Here is an 18,903-nt window from a genome sequence, read left to right on the forward strand (position 1 = left end):
TCCTGCTTCGAGTCCGACAAACTCTCCTCCTAATTTCTCTGAGACAGACTTCGGTCAAAGTTTTGTGAAACACGCTACGACCGCTCTTCACTGTTCGTGGCTACCTTGCTATTCTGACGCTGCAATAGACTGTGTTATTTCATAAACTAGGTTAAGAGTCCCCTGGACAAACAAAAGCAACATTGCCTTCTGAAGTAAAAAAATCCAGTTTTCCGACCGTCATTCAGATATGAGATTTGAGGGCCACGCAACGGTAGGGGTGAAGAATATGGTCATCCTGATTGTGATATTGTGTAATGTTGCTTACCAACATTTTGGAGGAACTTACTATCTCCATTATTATGGTAGAAGATAAGATGTGTTCAACATTTCCATAAAATGCTTGCCAAGCCTTAAACACAAATATTTGTAGAGGTAAAACGTGTTCTTAGAGATCACATGACGAATGCCGAGTACGTAAAGGAACAAGGGGTAATCACAGACAAAAGAGAAAGGATGAAATGGGAAGGAGGAACAGAAACTAAAGTTGCACGCGTAAAGAAGTGCAGTGCGTGAAAATGCTGTTGGAACAAAATAAATCCAAGGACGTAAAATAGAAAATACAATGCATAGACAGAGATGACCTAAGTTCATCTTACCAGCACGTACATCGCGCTAGACATGAAACGGCGCTGCAGAAAGTGTCTAAACATTAAGTGTGTTTTAGTCACGTTCTTATATTCACATATTAAGAGTCGAAATCATACAGCACATTCAATACCTGTCAGTTGTCAATTCAGGAATGTCGGACAAACCTCCCTCAGTCAATAGTGGTAACCCCAGTATCAGATACATTTGATTTCTTACTTTATGACGGTACTCACAGTGAAGATGTTTCACTCCTTTATCGCCAAACACGCCATCACGAATGCCTCCTGCACGGCAATAAATCAAATCCCAAACTTAATGTCCGCCATCTTCATCGGTTTTCACCAGTCAACAGTTTGTGCGCAACATGTCCAGGTTCCTCAGACTTCATGGGTGGCAGCGCAGTACGGGCCAACCCGGTATTTTCATGTTCTAAAAACTGTGACTGCCTCGAGGCATTCATACCCCATTACTAGTTTGAGTTGTTTAACCAAAGGAATGTACCAACGGCTTCAACCATTAGATCAGAAATACTTCTTGAGAGGTTCACCAAGAATCTCCTCCAACTCCTGGACTGCCTTCTGGCAAGCAGACTCCACTGCCTCTTCCTCGTCCTCAAGTAGTTCAGCCAGAAATGGGACAGTTTCTGGCAAAAGTGGAAGGAAGTCTTCGCCAAGTTTGCGGGCCATTTCACACAGTACCTCCAGGGCAGCAAGGCGAACCTTAAATAAGAAAAGGAGATGCTGAGATCGGTACAAGGCAACAGCAATACGTGGACACGATTTCAGGTCCTTGACGTGGAAAGTAAGAAGATGATTCTCTTGGTTTTTCTCAAAATTAACTAACAAAAATAAAGGGAATTAAATTCTGCTGATTATATAAATTTACAGAGGGTGAAGACGCTAAACAAAACAGCGGATTCTCACTGATTTGAGAGGCATATGAAATTGTTTAGAGAGAGAGAGAGAGACCTGTTTCAGGTTGTGACGAGTCTTGAGCAGAATCTGGTAATTGAGTTGTTTCCACAAGGCATCGTCAGCCACAGCAACAGCAAATTGAGATATGCAAGGCGTAAGCAATGATGACACCCGGGACTGCAGAGCCTCGACGCCTCCCAGCGTATTCTCCAGCTGAAAGTTCAATCGTAACGTCTACTGCAATCGGCACATTAACAGAAACCGTGTTTCCATGATTCATGATTCTTTCAGAGTGAACTCAGTGGTTTCAATATTTCCAGTCTAGATGGCATTTAAGACCAAAAGCATTAAAGTGAAATAGAACTCACCTGAATGCTTCTATGAGAATTTCTGGGACCTGGTATTCACAGACTGAAACCTGATCACCCATGCCAAATGTTCTGAGTTCATGACTCACTGGATCCAAGGATAATTTCTCTGCATGGCTTAACCAACCTTACATCTAACAGCACGCGTTATACTTTACCTGGTCGACAAGCGGCTGCATCAGTACATCAAAACGCTCTTTATTAACAAACCCCTGGCCACTGTCATGCTGGAATATCCTGTACAGCGTCTCCAGCACGTACTGCAGCAACAGCTGGGCTGATGTTTCGTCATATGCTCGCCCTTCATCTTCGCTCTCGCTCGACTTGCAGACATTGGCGTGATCCAGCAGTGACGAGGCATTCTGCACCAGTCGTCCAGCAAACAGCACAAATAGTCCCTTCAGACATTCTGCAATACTGCTGGACAGCCTGGCAAAACAGACCAAACCAGTGTGAACGGTGACTGAGTGTCACTCACATAACATGTGCACGTGTTTCATCACACTGTAAGCAATTACCAGCACAGTTTAATACAATGACGAAGACAGCAGGCAATACGCTAACAGTATTCCCCACCAGTAGGTGCCACGGTCATTAGATTGCCTGAGAGAATTTAAATTAATTTTCTCACTTTGATGTTAGGATTCACACGTGTCGAGAGGAAACATTTCATTGTAATCAGGTCGCAGGTAAATGAGGGAATAAAAGAGAGTGAGTGGGGGACAAATTAGAGGGTGAGGGGAGAGTATAATTAAGAGGGAATATATCCTATATTAAAATTAATTTAAATATGTGAGCGTACACAAGAACTAGTGAACAGAAAGTAACTCGTACTAAAGTGTAAAATAACAAAATCAAGGGAAATCAGACAGTCGCTACAGAAAGATGTGAAGCACATAAGCAGAAAATTAAAAACACAGATCTGCAGAGCTTCAAGAAACAAATCACATTTATCCCAAAATTAAACATCACTTACCTGTAAAATGTTATGACACGATCTTTATGTGCATCGGAACTGGTGGCCCAGTGGAACAAAGTGTAATAAAGCGGGCGGAATGTTGACTCAGAAAGTTTGAGTATCAGAGCAACAAGAGCATTTACTACATGGCCCTCAGCTTGTGCAATATCATCATGTGACACACGTGTATCAGCGTCCCCGGTGGAACAATCTGCTCGGAACTGCAGAGCTGACATAAAGAAGGCTGTGAGTTCCATCATCAATTGTGTGAATTCTGAACTGCTCAGTGTGGAAAAACTATCTGCTAAAATAGACAGCAGGGGGCCCAGGGCTGCATACTGCCCCTGTGCAAGAAGGCAGGAGTAACAGCGGCCGACAGCCGGGGTCAGCACTCGGACGGGAACTGTACCGGATATCTTCTGTCTGCAACATACAACAATAGCAAGAAATTAAAATTTACCTCTACGGTTTAAACTTTAACAAACCAGCCTCTCACCTGCAGAGTGAAAGAACCTCTCAAAAGTGACGGCAACAAGGTGCAGAAAGCGATACATCAAACAGGAAGCTCTTAGCAGCAGAAATATTCACATAAATTAATAAATACACGGGACATCACCACCTCAATGATCTCATTACCTGATTGCTTTCAGCTTATGTAACACTGGGGTGACTTTGGAGTCGTCTACGTTGTCCTGCCACTTGGCCGATTGAGAGGAAACCTCAAGCAACAACTTGTCCAGGTAAGGACTAAGGAACTGTGACAAGCTTTCCACAATCTTCAGGGTGGCTGTGATGACACTCAGCAGAACCAAGTTCGGACTGCAAATAAAACAGCCAAAGATATCAGACTGAAACATCGCTACAGCACAGTACTTACATTTTACAGTCAGTTCGTCAAGTGCCAGCACTCACTGCATAAAGCTGATATTTGCTCAGCTGATCAAGAAATTTGTTGGATTTTATAGAACGCGAAGGTCCATTACTATGTTCACAAGAGTTCACTACTGTTCCCTACCCTGACCTAGAAGAATTCAGTCGACAGCCTCACATCATATTCTTTTAAGGTCCATTTCATTACCTTTCATTCTATATCTATGTTTCTGGATTTCTTCCTTTCGCCTTTTCAAGTACTGATACTTGACACGAATTTTCTACAAAGCTTCTTTATTCTGTAGACACACGAAGTACAAACACAACTTTACGGATTGCCTGTACACTTAATGAAACCTATGATGCAAACAAACATTTTTATACCATTCGCCCACAGTGGTCTTTGGCTGAGATTAATCAAATGCCATTAATTTGGTAAAAATGTCACAGTATACAGACATTCACACTTGCCCACACAAATCCAATGATACCTTCAACTTGCACAGAAATTATCTCCCTGCTGCTCTAGAGAACACCCACAAACAGCGATGCAGTATCAGTTCTAATGGCAAATGTATAACGATCTGAACAAATGAAAAGCATTCGACTCGCCTTTCCAACTCCTGCTGGTCATGCAAGACGTTCATGAGAGCCGGCATAAACTGGTTAAGACTGCCGATAGCATGGGCCCTCAGAGCAGAGACAAGTTCTGCTATACACAACACAGCTGATGCAAGAAGGTTCTTCTGGACTGCCTCCGACTGGATCAGTCCTGTCACTCGTACCAGAATCTTTAGCGAGAAAAAAAAGGATGAGTGTACGTGTGGGTTTACTGAACCATGTTCTTTCAAAAGGAAAGAACTTTCCTCCAGTTTTTCACTATCTTCGAACGTCAACTTACTGGCAGAAGGAAAGATACATAACGTCTCAAAATAATGCCAATGCAGTAATTTAAAGTAGTGAAGTAACGGACATTTTGCAGAGACACGAAGCACAGCAACAGCTGTCATCTGAATAAGTTAATAAATAACAGTTTACCTCCTTGAAATGTGATGGATTTTCGGGAGCAAGATATCGAGCCAGGAGCTTGACGGATATCATGGCAACCTGCTGATTAGTATCCAGATCAGGTCTGACAGCGACATCCCCAGTGCCGCCCATCAGAGCCATTAATGGTGTCAGTAGTGAGAAAAGTCCCTCGCGGTTACCAGACGAGAAGAGAGAACCTTGGTGTTGTAATCGCGTATTTAGGAGCTCCATGGCCTTGCGACGAACTGTTGGCAACTTATGATCGAGCAGGCCTCTGACGACTGACAGAAACATTGAGCTCGGAAGCAAAACATTTACCTGGACAAACGAGTGGAAACAAAACTGTGTATGTAACACACAATGCTGCACTGCGCCACATCACAACATTTATAAACGTGTCAGTATAACAAGAACCAGTTACCTCAAGATGGGAGTGCAGCAAACTGCAGAAACATTGTGTATATGAAACACACCTCAGACAATTGACAGCATCTAATATAATATTCATATAATGAATAAACCGCTGTCACAAACCTTCAGAGAATCAAACAAAAATATGAATACCTTGTCCAAAATATCATAGGCTAGCCCAAGCATGACACCCCAGTATTTGACAGGCTGCAACTCGTGTATCTGATGCACAGACTGTATGTACAGTAGCAAGTTTTCAATTAAGTCCTTGTACACGGGTTCCAGCTCGCGAGTGACCTCGTCACTCAACGCTGCAACCTGGTTCAGAAATGGAGATGACGACAGGAGTGATGATAAATATGTGCCGATGGTAAACCTGAAGTGGCGCAACTGTTTGGCAGTGTGAATCTCCACGCTGAACAGACCTGGCACTAACTTGAGGGCCAATGTTGATGACGTTGATTTCTGCAGACTGCCGAGCTTGTTGGATTCGTCTGCAAAACAGAGTGTTAAGTCAGCAGAGGAAAAGACTGAACTGAGATATCAAATTTGGATTATGAGAGGACAGACTCCAGAGAAAACCTTCATTCAATTACAAAAGAGCATAACTTTAAATAATTTTACCTTTTTCTACAGGTAGAGACCGAATATATTTCACCATTTTTATACATGTGACAATGACAGTGAACGGCGTGAAACTTCTGGCGAGATTGAGAGCAAATTCCAGTCTCTGAGGCAGCTCTGCCCGATCCTTTCTGCCTGCGGGCGTCGACTCTTGTTGGCCGCGAGTCACGTGTTCCTCCAACACCAAGCACAGGAACAACCACAGAGAACGCTCTGGACCGAGGGTAGTGAGAATCTTACAAAACAGAAGGAGTCGCCTGTGCTCCGGGATATCCAGCACGGTGTCCGCAAACACACGCAGAACTGAGCACACAGCGCTGTCCACATCTGCACTGTTCTCCACCACGCCTTCACTTGCCTGAAAACAAGCCAAGAACAAAAGACAAGTATCACCAAGTGCACTGAACACTTGCTCAGCAACTCAAATGCAAGCCTATGGTGTGATCCCAAATGCCCGTGTCTGGATTTAACATGTCATCCTATAATGCACGTGAGCGGGAAATTCATACGTTGTGTTCCGAAGAACAGGAAGATGAATATCATTAGAATAACACTTCTTCTCCTTGACAACGCTGCTTAAGGTAACAAGACTGATACACAAGTCTAGGGGCACAACTAACACCATTTTGAACTATATTGTACCACACAAAAGCATCACTACGAGAACAAAATGATCACATGAACCATCCACACCACAGTCTGGCTTCTGCCCAGACACGCAAGATAATAAAATCTAATTTGCCCCATGGAGTAGGAAAGATGGCTAGGATAAATCTCAGGGTTTCACTCGTGCGAATAATATAACGAGGATAATATTAGGCTCTGGCTTGGAAGGTAAACTCGTAAAATTATGACCCACGCGGAGCCCCACCTTTCTCAGAGTGACGCCACAATACGCACCTTAACAAGTATGGGAATTATGGTGTCCACAATCTTGGATATAACCTGAAAACTGTATGCATCATCTTGACGTAGAATAGACGATCCCATAAATGTGAAAATGGCCATAATATTGTGCAACACTTGCTCCTGTTGAGAAAAACAGAAATAATACAAGTTTCATTATACACAAATGCATTCAATTACTGCACCAGATTCATGCTTTGTGAATATCAGGAACTGGTGTGGTATATGTACTTAATTAATCCACAATGTGCCTACTTACTGCGTGCACGTGACTGTACATTACGTTAGTTACGAGATAACTACAAAACTACAAACTTACAGGCAACATGCCAGCGATGTGAGCCAACAGGAGTAATGCATGATGATGAGTCTGTGGGTTCTGAGAGGCACGGATGCACTGTACCACAGCCTCCACATTGACAACTTGGTTCAATGTGTCGACAGGGGTGATATCTGGCGAGAGTTTCTTACAGCAGTGGAGCAGACAGGAGAGTACCAGCTGTTTGGAGTATTCCACTGGGGGCTGATCATCAAACTGCAAACACCTGGATACAAATACACTGGCTGTATCTGATGTCCGTCTCAACATACAAATGTGCGGATGAAAACGTCAGTTTAGTTAGAACTTTTTCTTCCCACTCTATCGACAAAAATGTTGCTTTTCATTCTTAACATTTAAAATATTGTAGTCATCATCTACTATCTGTAAGGATTAAAATACAAGAACTGTAATTCTATCTGTTATTCTGTGAACCACGCAGAGTTCTATTACTCAAAAAATCAAATTCAATACATTTTTATTTAAATTACATTAATGTCACAATGTTAATGGTTTTATTACGTTCCTATCTCATACAGAGAGAGGTTATGCCATTCGTGTGTGTAAAAGGGCTACATATCTGCATACTAATGAGACTACGCAACCCTGATTTAAGCCACAAAATTAGAGTATGTCAAATGCATGTTTACTTGACGCATCATCCTCGAAGAACCTAACCTGACCCCAGCACTGAAAAAGGGTTTACTGCAGCTGCTAACTTCAACTTCACACATTATAGGTCACAGTTTACACTCACTTGTTGAGTATAGAAAACAGTGGTGCCAGCAGCAGACGAGTTGACTGCAACTTTTTCTTGGACTGCACCCACTCAAGCAAAGTGACGCCGTGCCGCCACTCTTCCGTTTCAAGCAGTTCAGGTGACGGTGCTTGGTTTACATTCCTGTGTTGTAAACCAAAGCACTGAGATAAGCTGCCTGATGCAAAACAAACTGAACTCCTCATTACATTAAAGACTGAAAACTGAATTATTGTGCATTACCTTGAACTCAGTAGCACAAACATATACAAAAACAAAATTTCTCTTATAATAACATCATATACGGACATTTTCCTTAAATTAAGTGCATGTGTACTAATGATAATTCAAAAATGGCATGCTTTGGTTTATTCTGAGAGTTCTTCAGTTAGTAAAAACATCTGAAAACAAGTAACAGATATACAATCATAGAGTCGTGCACGTCATTCAAATATGCCAGGTTTTAAATAGCATTTTAGCAACTGTCAACCTTTTTCTATCAACTGTTGGCTACTCCGACAAATTAGTCACAGATTACAAGCACATTTCGGCTTTCAACGTGCAATTACTTTCAAGTTAGCTATTATTATGATTTAATCTATCCAATGCACATCTTCTTGTTGTTCTGTTTGAATACGTATGTTTGATAAAGCATCATGGCAACGCCAAAGGAAAGACAAACCATTTCTATACACGTAAAACTCAACATGCTACAGATGACGATAAACTCACCTTCTGGAACGAAAAACCATTCCGCCTGGTGTAGAATTTGGTCGCTGTATAACTTCAGCACTGTTCATTTTCTGCAGTTGTTCTGCAACTAATTTGGAATCGAGGACAATCTTCTTCGCAACTCGTCCTGCCGCCGATGCCACTTCTGGTAGCTCAGAATCACTTGCAGCAAACACTAACTGGGACAGTAACTGCTGCTGAAGCGACTCGTCCAATGCCTCAAACAGTTCGCGCGAGATCTGAGCATAAAAAGTAGAATGGCCTTACAATCTATGATGGGATGCCAAAATAATGAAGGTAGGAGAGAAATATAACAAAACCATACAGCACAATTTGAAGAGCTGGAAAGAGAAAAGCAAAAGGTTTTGGAGGAACCAGCTGCCTCTAGCAAAAGATCTAAGTTCTTTAATGTGTACATTCACACACATGAGCAGTCACTTTCCAGAAATTGTTAGATCTCTCTAAGCATTTTTTATGTTTTTAATAAAAAACTATACCCTATTCTTTAATAAAATGGCATGACAAGGCTGATACAGAACCATAAAAATACAAGCTGCAGAAATCAAAATGTCCATAAGAAAGAGAAAATATAAGATCTTAAGACAGCAGTATCAGAAAGCAAGTTCTTTTAATCTTACCTGCTGCATCATCAGAATAGCAGGGCAAGTCTTCCCACCTGCATCCTGCAACACTGTCTTCCAATCCCTGATAGCAGTTTGCACAAACTCCCAACAGTCTGAACGTTCCAAACAGGCAGCCGTGCCACACGTCAGCCTCTGAACAATGTTACGGAAGACGGCCGATGAATCAGAATCCAACCGCCCGTCTGACTCTTGGCCTCCGGACAGAACGCGACGTCCAAGAGGAAGAAGTCGACAGAAAATTTCCTAGCAAAAGATAAATCACGTAATGCAACTAAATAAGAGAGAAATTAAGAAAGAATATGGACTTTTAAGCTGTGACTTAGTAATTAATTTGTGTGTTTAAAAAACCATCTATGCCACAAAAATGAGATTGGAACAAGGCGACACTTTTCTATAAACTGCTAATAATTTTGTGTAACGAGTGCCTTCTCTGAAGAGTAAATCTGTGGAAACCTGTGAGTTGACAGCAACCAGCAAATCCAGAAGTCCCACAGCGACATACAACGGTGTCTCGGTCGAGGTAATACCGGTCAGCAGAGCATTCAATGCAGCAGCTAGCTGCGGTTGTTGCGATGGTTTCAAAAGGCTCTGGACTGCAGGATCTGGGGATAGCAGTGTGTACATCACCAGTGAGAGCTGACTGCAAATGAAAGAAAACATTTGCAACTTTTTAGTCATGTGCTTCAGCATAACTGTCACATATATACATTTTGTTCATAAAAACAGACCAAAAATGGTAAACCTTTAATGGTTACCTGTCCTTAGAATTCTCAATACAATGCAATAAAATGTAGAATTAAATCAGCCAGTGTCTGTAAGCATGTCTCCTGCTGCCAGAAGGTATTTTTGAAGTGTGGATTCTTACCTATGAAACAATTTCTTTAAGTGGTTTGTGGAATGTAGGTTTTAATTATGTGTTATGCGAAATCCGAAAATGAGCAGCAAGGAAGAACCAGATCTTGCGTAAATAAGTCAGAGATCTATATTTTAATGTGTTTGGATACTTCAAGCAGCACACAATCAGACGAGGCACACAATTTTGCCGAGTGTCAAGAGCACAGGCGATGCACAGAGTGTAAGACTCAGGACACTATAGCACACTCTCTCATTACAAATACATACATACTCCGCATCTAGCATAATCTCTTCGCGCCTGTCCTTTACTCCCTCCAGCAATGGTAAGTAGGTATGAGAATCCAGACCAGCACCCATAGAGGATGCCAATACGGACAAGCAGTCCAGAGCGACGTGACGTATAGGCGTGACAGGGGATGCTGCTGCAACCATTAAAGCTGGAACAATGGGTTCCTCAAGGTGCAGAGCCCAGCTGATGGAATCATCAGACTGTCTTAAGAGAGCGGCCACAAGACGCAGGCAACGCAACCTCAGTTCAGCCCAGTCAACTGCCACATGTTCACCTCCATGATACGCAACAATATTGCACAGAAACTTCACCTGTGAAGCCACGGCTGGGAAATACACCTAAACAGACAAACAACCTGGTTCAAAATTCAATACGGTAAAATCCTCATATAACATTTCTTTAAGGAACAACAAAAATGAACATCTTAAATGGAGGAAAATCAACAGATTGTTGACTTCATATCACTGAAACTGACCACTAAATGAGTAACATTAAATGGGATTTCACAGCATTCTACTCAGGTAAGATATCGTGTTCAAAGAACTAACCATACACCTCCAGTGCCAACAACCTAATTTTCTAAAGTAAATCCTAATGTTATCCTCTCACATCCTTCATCATATCTGAAGTAGCTATTTTCCAAGAGGTTTACCAACAAAAGTGTTGTATTCTATATTGTTTCTGCGGTAAAACTGGCAATTATGGATAGTTCTACGCTAGCAGTACCACTACTAAGTGTCAAGTTCACAAAACTGCAACTAGATATTAAAATCTTGCAGACAATTACTGGCTCATTAAATGTCAAAAAATAATGAACAAGTTTCCTGCAATTAGAAAAAAGAACATTTTTACATAGGTAACCAGAATTCTGCAAAATTCATGCTGGACGATCAGCATGGCCTCAAATCACATAGAATATTACCCTCTTCAAAATCGTCCAAAAAAGTCAAGCAAGTTAGGAATACAAAAATATAGCTACCTGGAAGAACTCCTTGAGGCACATGGCGTACTGCATGCGGATATGTTTGTGACCAACTCCACACCCAGTGATTAAAATCTCCACCACTCTGACAGCAAAACTGAGTGCCAGGTCGCCGTCTTTCCTTGTCTCGATGCAATGATCCAGGTCCCACCAACCCCCATGTTCAGACTTGATTAAACTGGCAAATGGCGAGTGTCGGACCAGTTGCAGCACAGAGTACAAGAAGGCCAGCAGTGGAAAACGACCGGCACGTGCGGCTGTTATGCAATTAGCCATCACACTGCCATCCATTAGTGCCACATTACCTTTCACCCTTGCCACCTAAAATATAGACATTCTGTATCAGATACTGCAACACGAGAGGAAGGCGATTCCGGCTTCTGAGGCTGTAGCAAAAACCAGCAGGAGCACAAGATACTCGAACTTATAATAAAAGCACGCAGTTCCAGTAATTTATCTTCTATTCCGACAGTTACACACAGGGGTGCACAAAATAATTTTATACTGCACCACATACAGAAATAAAACACAAATTATTCAGGTCCAACACCATTATTACTTTAAATCAACTATGATGTTGTTAGGGTATTCTCTTTTGGAATTATACATTCAGAATTTGAAACTCGTCAGCTTGGAGACTGGCTCTGGCTCCGGCTCCATCCTAAAGTATAGCAACGAGGATACGCATACTATGTAACATCCCATTAACGAAGCTACTCTTCACCACCAGACAGACGTGAAGATAGTCTCCAAAACATCAAATTTTAAAGGAAAGACTACGGGCATGCCCAATGGTAACTTACCACAGTCATACTGCTACTTCCTTCGACAGTTCTGATAAAAGACAGAAATTATTTCTAGAGCAATATTAATGACTACAGATACTGAAGGAAAGCAGACAACAGCGAGAACAGTGATACGTCCGCACCTGATATTTGTTAACATATGACACAGCCACATCCAGTATCTGCTGGCTGACGGCTATCGTGGGTTTCTTACAAGCAGACGGAACTAGCAACAGGAGCAGCAAAAATATATGAACAGGTTTCCTGTTGGCTGGATGAAACTTCTCAGCAGCTTCTAACAGAAGTTCAACATCTGGAAGAAGCTCCCTGTTTTCAGACAGGCAGGTGAGAAATGCAGAGCAGACATTTGTAATCATGCCTGCGGAGCTTGTAGTACTTAATTCTGTAACAAACAAAGACACAAAAAATAACTGAAGGTACTCAGATTTTTAAAATGCTTATAAAATTATACAAACATAAGCATCATCACTTGTCATTACCACTCGAGACATGGTAATGATCAGTAACCATAATACTTAAATTTTGCCACATTAATTCTCAGGTATTACAAAACAATCACAGTGAATAGTTGAACAGTGTGGCTTTTGCTTACCTTTTAATTAAATGCAGTCTAACATATTTTTAATATACATATTTTAATTAAAAAGTTCAGGGATATAAAGCGACTTCACTGTACATTTCCCCGCGCAAGTAACCACTACGCTCCACAACCTTGTAGCTGGAAGCAATCATTTGTTCTTGATATAAATTATACCAGAATTATTCTGACAATTAATGAAAGTACATCATTAAACAACACAATTGTCAGTTTCAATCCGTTATTATAACCAAAATATTAATGATTCTATGTTTATTTATCATCACTTTTCCAGGTTCTGATGTTACATGCTGACAGCTTATTACAACTGTGTATGGAGTATGTTGGTAGCCTGAGTTTTTAACTTCTTAAAACACAAAAAACTTGTTATGCATACAAATGTATTCCCTGTACTTGTAATAAGAAATGAACAATGGTGGGCATACGACCAACGGGTACAGACAGTTCACTCAGAATTCAATTTTAATTGACAAAGCAGCTCACCCTTTATCAACGCAGACAAAAAATTGCATTTGTTGTTGAAGGAATTTTGTTTTATGAGTGTTATCATGGTGTCTACTTCCCTCTCCTTCACAGGCATAAGAAGTGGAAGCAACGTTAGCAGGATGCGGGTCTCGGCGAGTGCCGAGTCAGCTTGAAGCAAATCGGAGCACAAGTGCTTCACCAGCAGGAGGATGACATCCGAACAGTCCTTGCCAGACTTGTCAAAATACTGCACGGTCAATGATATCAGCTCGTCTAGCGCCGCTTCGGCTCCCAGCAAATCGACCAGTGTGTCCGTAGAAAAAGCAAGCGACGTTCTCACAACCTGCCATCATGAAAAATGTTTGTATCGTACAAAGCAATTCTGAGCCCCACTCCATGTTCAAATCGCTCTTCGTCTCACACTCATTCTTTCTCACCTAATTCAAACGTCTAACAACGACAGGTAACAAAATATGTGATCATGATGCGAGTACAAAGTTCCATGAAAATGTCAATTGACAGTTTAGTCACAAAGAATATAAAAATTCTAAATTAATTGACTGAACAGACTTCACTGTGGCGCATCTCTTACCTTTGCGCTATCATCCCTCAGTCTGGCTGTCAACGCAGTACAGGTCAGATCCCTGTAGCGTTCCTGCAGAGAACTGTGGTTTGTAACTAAATACTGAACAGCTTCTGCTCTTACTGAAGCGCTAGGGTGATGAATTCTTTCAAACAAATCTGTGCCACCAAGAGGAACGGCGCCTCCCCTCGTCACGCCCAGCAGAGTTCTCGCTGCCTTTGCCTGTTTTGATGAATCGCTGTCGTTACTCAGAGCCTTGCGAATCACAGCATCATATGACTTCGCATGCTGGCGCTCCAGAGACTTCAGGAAACCAGCATACCAAGAAATCACCTCTTCTGCATCATCAATTCCAATCTCAACATTTTTATCATCTTCCGAGTTTCCTATCCCGGATGCAGTAAGGCCGTCCACATCAAAAGTTTCTATGGTGGTTCTATGAAATAACAGCAATCAACATCTAAATTTAAAATCCAGTTATTACAATAATATAATATTACATAATTATTACAAAAACTATGTTATACTTCAACAATCCATTTAATGGTCATTTATTATGAAATGAAAACACAAAAAATTTAGACATTAACTGCAAAGTTCCTTATGTCCGCTCCTTTAGGTTCAGATATTTTCATAAGTGCCCTGCCCTCAAACAGCCTCAGGGAGACCAAAGAATAAGTTTCTACTGTGAACAAATTATCTTTAGTTACAGTTTCTGCCATTACCGTCTGGGTGGACCCCAAGAAAACAACAGAAACATTCAGTTCCTGTAAAATGAAATGTGACTTAAATGTAATACATACCAACAAGAGCAATTTTGATATTCAAATTTCAAAACTTACTGAATCACAAGCTCAGCCATGTTCTCGTCGGAGACCTTCTCGACCAGCTGCTCAGCAAAGTTGCACAGATCTGTCCTGTCATCTGCTTTGGACTGAACAGCTGACAGAGTGCCGCGAAGGAGAGGCACGACAAACGGCGTAATATGTATGCCAGCATCCCGTAACTCTCCTAGAATGACTGGGAACCAACGGTGGTGTGCCAGGCGTTCCACGGTGCGCGGCGACACGGACGGCAACTGCTCGGAGCACCGAGTCTGGTACAGCAGCACCAACAGGAGCACACACTGTGACCGAAGCTTAGGTTGGCTGCACTGCACAACACGCAGAACGGTTCTCATCAAAATTACGTTTAATGCGTGAAATACGGTAAGTTCGTACCCACGAACAAGACAACTTTTCCTGAATAGCTTCCACTCATATAATATTGTCTGCAGAATTAATGTTGAGAATACATACCTCAGCAATCTTGTGAACAATCCCACAGAATATGTGGCGTGACAGCTGGGTGCGGCGTGTTAGCTGCGCGACAATTGTGTAAGAACCCGCTACATAATCCAGTATGGGTGACGTCAAGCCTTCAAGCAGGGACTTCAGTATATGTGTCATCTGAAGTTCGTTCACTCGGTTCACATGTTCAAGTCCTCCGACTATCGTGGTACAGTGGAAAGCCAAGAGAGTGGAAAGTGCTTCACTCCGATTCTCTGCAAAATACAAAGAAAAAAAAACCCTGTCACTCCGTACACTGTGTGGAGTCTGGATGTATGTTCATCTGTACAAAACTCACCACTAATGTCGTCATATCCTGCAATATAATCAAATTAGAAAGTACAGTCTACCATAAGAATTCTGAAGTCCTTAAAAAAACTCTCTCTCTGCAGTATCACAGTTCACAAAAAGATTTAATACTGAAATGGCTGAAGTTATGGCACACTCACAATTAATGACTTAAATACTAAACGATAAATTTAAATTATACGAACTGTATTCCTTGATGGTATCTGAAGTCATCTTGCAAACAAAGTGAAGGAAAGATGCATCAGTTGCACATCGATTGAGTAGTGCAGTTTTTGACAACGGAACACCAGGACCTTGCAAAGGGTGCAGCCAGTGCCATCTGTTGCTGGCATCTGATACATCAATCATCTGTAGTACACGCACAAATATGCGTGTACCATGATAGGGGAGTATCAGGCTCATTAAGTCATCAACGTTGAATGATTCAATGTGAAACCTAAAACAAAGTACATAATTTTTTTTCATAAGACAATAAAAACCAGTCTAATACATGAGTACCAAATTTCAGTCATAGCTCACGTTTGCAAATTTGTTTTTAGGTTTTTAAAAGAAACACAGAAAAATCAACATTTCACACTGACTACTTGCATTGTTCTTATTTCATGATTTCAACACAAATTACTTTATATTTAAAAACGTGTAAAAGCATTCACAATCTAAGGATCCCACAGAAAATGGCATCGGTGTGTTATAAAATTCTGGAGGAGTGGTCTGAGAAAATGGTATACCGAGTTTTTTACACAAGCTTCGGGAAGGTCTGAAGCCGTGGTGTTGCAGTAATAAAAATGTTAGAGAAAACCTTTCCTTGCAGAAACCCAAGGTAAAGTGTATGAAGTTTGTTAAATATGTTTGCAAACTTCCAAATTAGTGAATACGAATATTCACTCTCTACCATTACAAATGTTCTACTTCAAAACACAATTTTAAGGTTAATTACTAGTAAAATTTCTCATGTAATTACATATACAATATCAAGGTTATTCATAATTTAAGACATTCACAAATAAAATGAGCTGAAATACAATCCACAAACCAAATACCCATAAAGAAACGGCATTAACACACCACACGTCTGGCAGAGTTACACAAAGGAGCAATACGTGACAGAAAGAATTACCTGTTCACCAGCCATTCCAATGCTTTATGTGATGCTTTAAGAAGAAAATATGGTGACAGTAAGAGTAAAAATCTACGAATGAGTTTATTCAGAATTTTGTTAGCCTTCTTGTCTTCCACTGCTCTCTCAAAGGACCGAGATGACAGATCAAATAAATTTCTATAAAACTCCTCAAACCTCGGATTCAATTTTACCAGCTCGTCAAGACCACTAACACCTGCAAAGAAAATCCATAGGTAAATTTTGAGAATCATACACTACAACCTTACATAAACGAAGGAATCACATGTTTCAACATGGATGTGCTGGTATCTGCTTCTGTATCAAAAGTTTCTGAAGCTTTCAAGCAGGTTACACCTTATTTCATATAAATACACAATCATTAGTTACTATTCAGCAGCAAACAGCGAACTGGAACAGTGTTTAGTGTCTCACAGGGAAATAACGTTTGTATGAATCTAGCAAACAACTTGAAAATGTCAGATCTTAAATCTTGCTACTTGGACAGATGAGGCCAAAACAAAAGAAAATTTTGATTCATGATACAGTCTCTGCTCATTCATTCTTGACTTGTATCACTGCCTTATTGAGATATATAGCCAAGAAATCGCATTAGTATCCGCTCTCTGCAAAGTAAAGTTGCAGAAGAATATGACCACATACAAAATGGCTTAACTTGTGAAGTGTCCTACATACATGCTGGTATCAAATAAGATAAGCGATTATTTCTAGTTATCAAAAGAAACAGAATGCTGTTTTATATTAAAAAATAACTTCTTACTAAATTGCTGCGCTGTAATTCCCTGTAAAAGACTAAAAGTGTTTTGCAAGTCCTATGAATTCTTTGGTATATCTTAAAGCCACACAAATGCCTAAAATAGCAGACTGACAACAGTAAAAGATCTCATGAAAATCGTAAGCATCACGTGTTCTATGTCAGCTTCATGTTGCTCACTTTTTTAATGAAGGATCAAAGAGGTAAACAGGTTAGGAATTCACTGCCTATCAGACTCAGCTCAGAATGGCAGCTATGTACCGTCATTTATTTGTTCCATTTCCCCCTCTATTTGGCTGCTGTTTGCCCCAACTGCTTAGAATGTTATAATTAAGAACAAAGCCCAATTTCCACATAATGATGCTAAGATTTTTAAACAGCACATTAATACCTATTTCATAAATGGTTTCCCTATCAAACTTAGCTGCCTCTCTAGGATCAAATAACAGCGAAGGTCTTGTTTTGCCCTGAATCAGAAGAGAAGTCTGTGGTACTGCTAGCTTCTTCAGCTGTTCTGCCAAAGAAGTACTCATAATGAAAGATGTTTTCTTCTTCAACTGTAAATAATATAACATACACAGAAATATCACCACATTGTCACCATATGCAAGCACTATTCAAAGTGTTAAACTTTTATTGCAATTTAATTACAACAAATTACATTAAATTCCACATCCACTCCAACATATTGCTCATTTCAGTTAAACACACAAACTTACATTGGCAATGTCTATATGCTGGTTTGAAACGAAAGTCTATTCCATTTTTTCCATGACAACTTACCCAATTCAATGGCTCCCACACTAACGTATAAGGACGTTCTGTTAACCCCCGAACAGAAAAAGTAGGGTTATGTCAAGTGGAATCCTCTCTTAACGATCCTGGTTTCAAGATTATGCTATCCTGGGAATCAGGGCTATAGAAGTAAGGTGCAGATGCACTATTATGCACCAGGATTTCTACACCTCCAGGTATTACTTAATGCTTAGTGTCGGATTGCTTAAACACACTTACCCACCAGAGTCGACACAATAGTTGCTACGTCTACATTTACAGAACACATTTGTGCCAATATTTTATTTTACAGCTACTAAAACTAGTTAAAACTCACCTAAATCAATATGAAATGTGATATACATTTATGTTTAAAAACACGTGGATTAGTTTTGAACCTTGCAACCCATGGAAAGCCTCACGGATAGAACTTCAAAGTACGAAACGACGTTATTGCCATCTACATCCCAGCATCTTACATTAGAAACAAGTGTCCGACATAGACAGCTCACTCGGCTATAAGAATCACCAACATTCGCAGCCGGACCAAAGAGTCGAAATCGAATTTTCTTCATGAACAGGTTGAATTGTAGGCATTTATGTCTCTTCCATCAACTGGCACATCCTCTATTACTTAGTCAAAGGGTTTAAAGCAATCTGAGAAAGTTAAATAAAATTAAAAGGGAGGGAGAGACAATAGAAACTAATGTATTGTAACGTGAATTGAAGTTCATTAAATGGTTTTGAAATTTAAATTATTGGTTAACAAACTTGTGGGAACGTGCAGAGGAGAGGGCGTGACATGAGACTGTACTCAGGGCCCAAACCCTTTAAGCTACACCTGGGTCCCTACAAATACT

At 40.7% G+C, this 18,903-nt stretch overlaps 1 protein-coding gene across 4 annotated transcripts; it reads right to left on the minus strand.

Annotated features, from left to right (window-relative positions):
* Positions 1–696: 696 nt before the first annotated feature.
* On the minus strand, positions 697–18,881 carry l(2)k09022 (HEAT repeat containing 1 homolog l(2)k09022). 4 transcript variants are annotated; one of them, XM_022072305.2, is made up of 26 exons: positions 18,381–18,881; positions 17,661–17,826; positions 16,495–16,711; positions 15,563–15,813; positions 15,039–15,283; positions 14,583–14,893; positions 13,750–14,176; positions 13,176–13,500; positions 12,217–12,476; positions 11,286–11,609; positions 10,289–10,644; positions 9,616–9,802; positions 9,157–9,405; positions 8,519–8,757; positions 7,787–7,930; positions 7,030–7,255; positions 6,705–6,833; positions 5,805–6,162; positions 5,334–5,674; positions 4,779–5,087; positions 4,353–4,531; positions 3,507–3,689; positions 2,889–3,293; positions 2,071–2,341; positions 1,599–1,757; positions 697–1,349 (listed from the first exon to the last, which is right to left on the minus strand). In XM_022072305.2, the coding sequence occupies exons 2-26, from the start codon at positions 17,800–17,802 to the stop codon at positions 1,152–1,154; spliced, it is 6,435 nt and encodes a 2,144-aa protein (XP_021927997.2). In that variant the 5' UTR covers positions 17,803–17,826; positions 18,381–18,881; the 3' UTR covers positions 697–1,151. The 4 variants fall into 4 exon arrangements, with proteins under 4 accessions (XP_021927997.2, XP_087209113.1, XP_087209111.1 ...); XM_087352987.1 differs by lacking the exon at positions 18,381–18,881 and adding an exon at positions 18,284–18,334; XM_087352985.1 differs by lacking the exon at positions 18,381–18,881 and adding an exon at positions 18,053–18,275.
* Between the last annotated feature and the right edge of the window lie 22 nt (positions 18,882–18,903).

This window comes from Zootermopsis nevadensis, unplaced genomic scaffold (assembly GCF_977971745.1).
Source record: "Zootermopsis nevadensis isolate Lab colony 2312 unplaced genomic scaffold, Znev_1.0 Znev_ptg000021l, whole genome shotgun sequence".
Taxonomy (NCBI): domain Eukaryota; kingdom Metazoa; phylum Arthropoda; class Insecta; order Blattodea; family Termopsidae; genus Zootermopsis; species Zootermopsis nevadensis.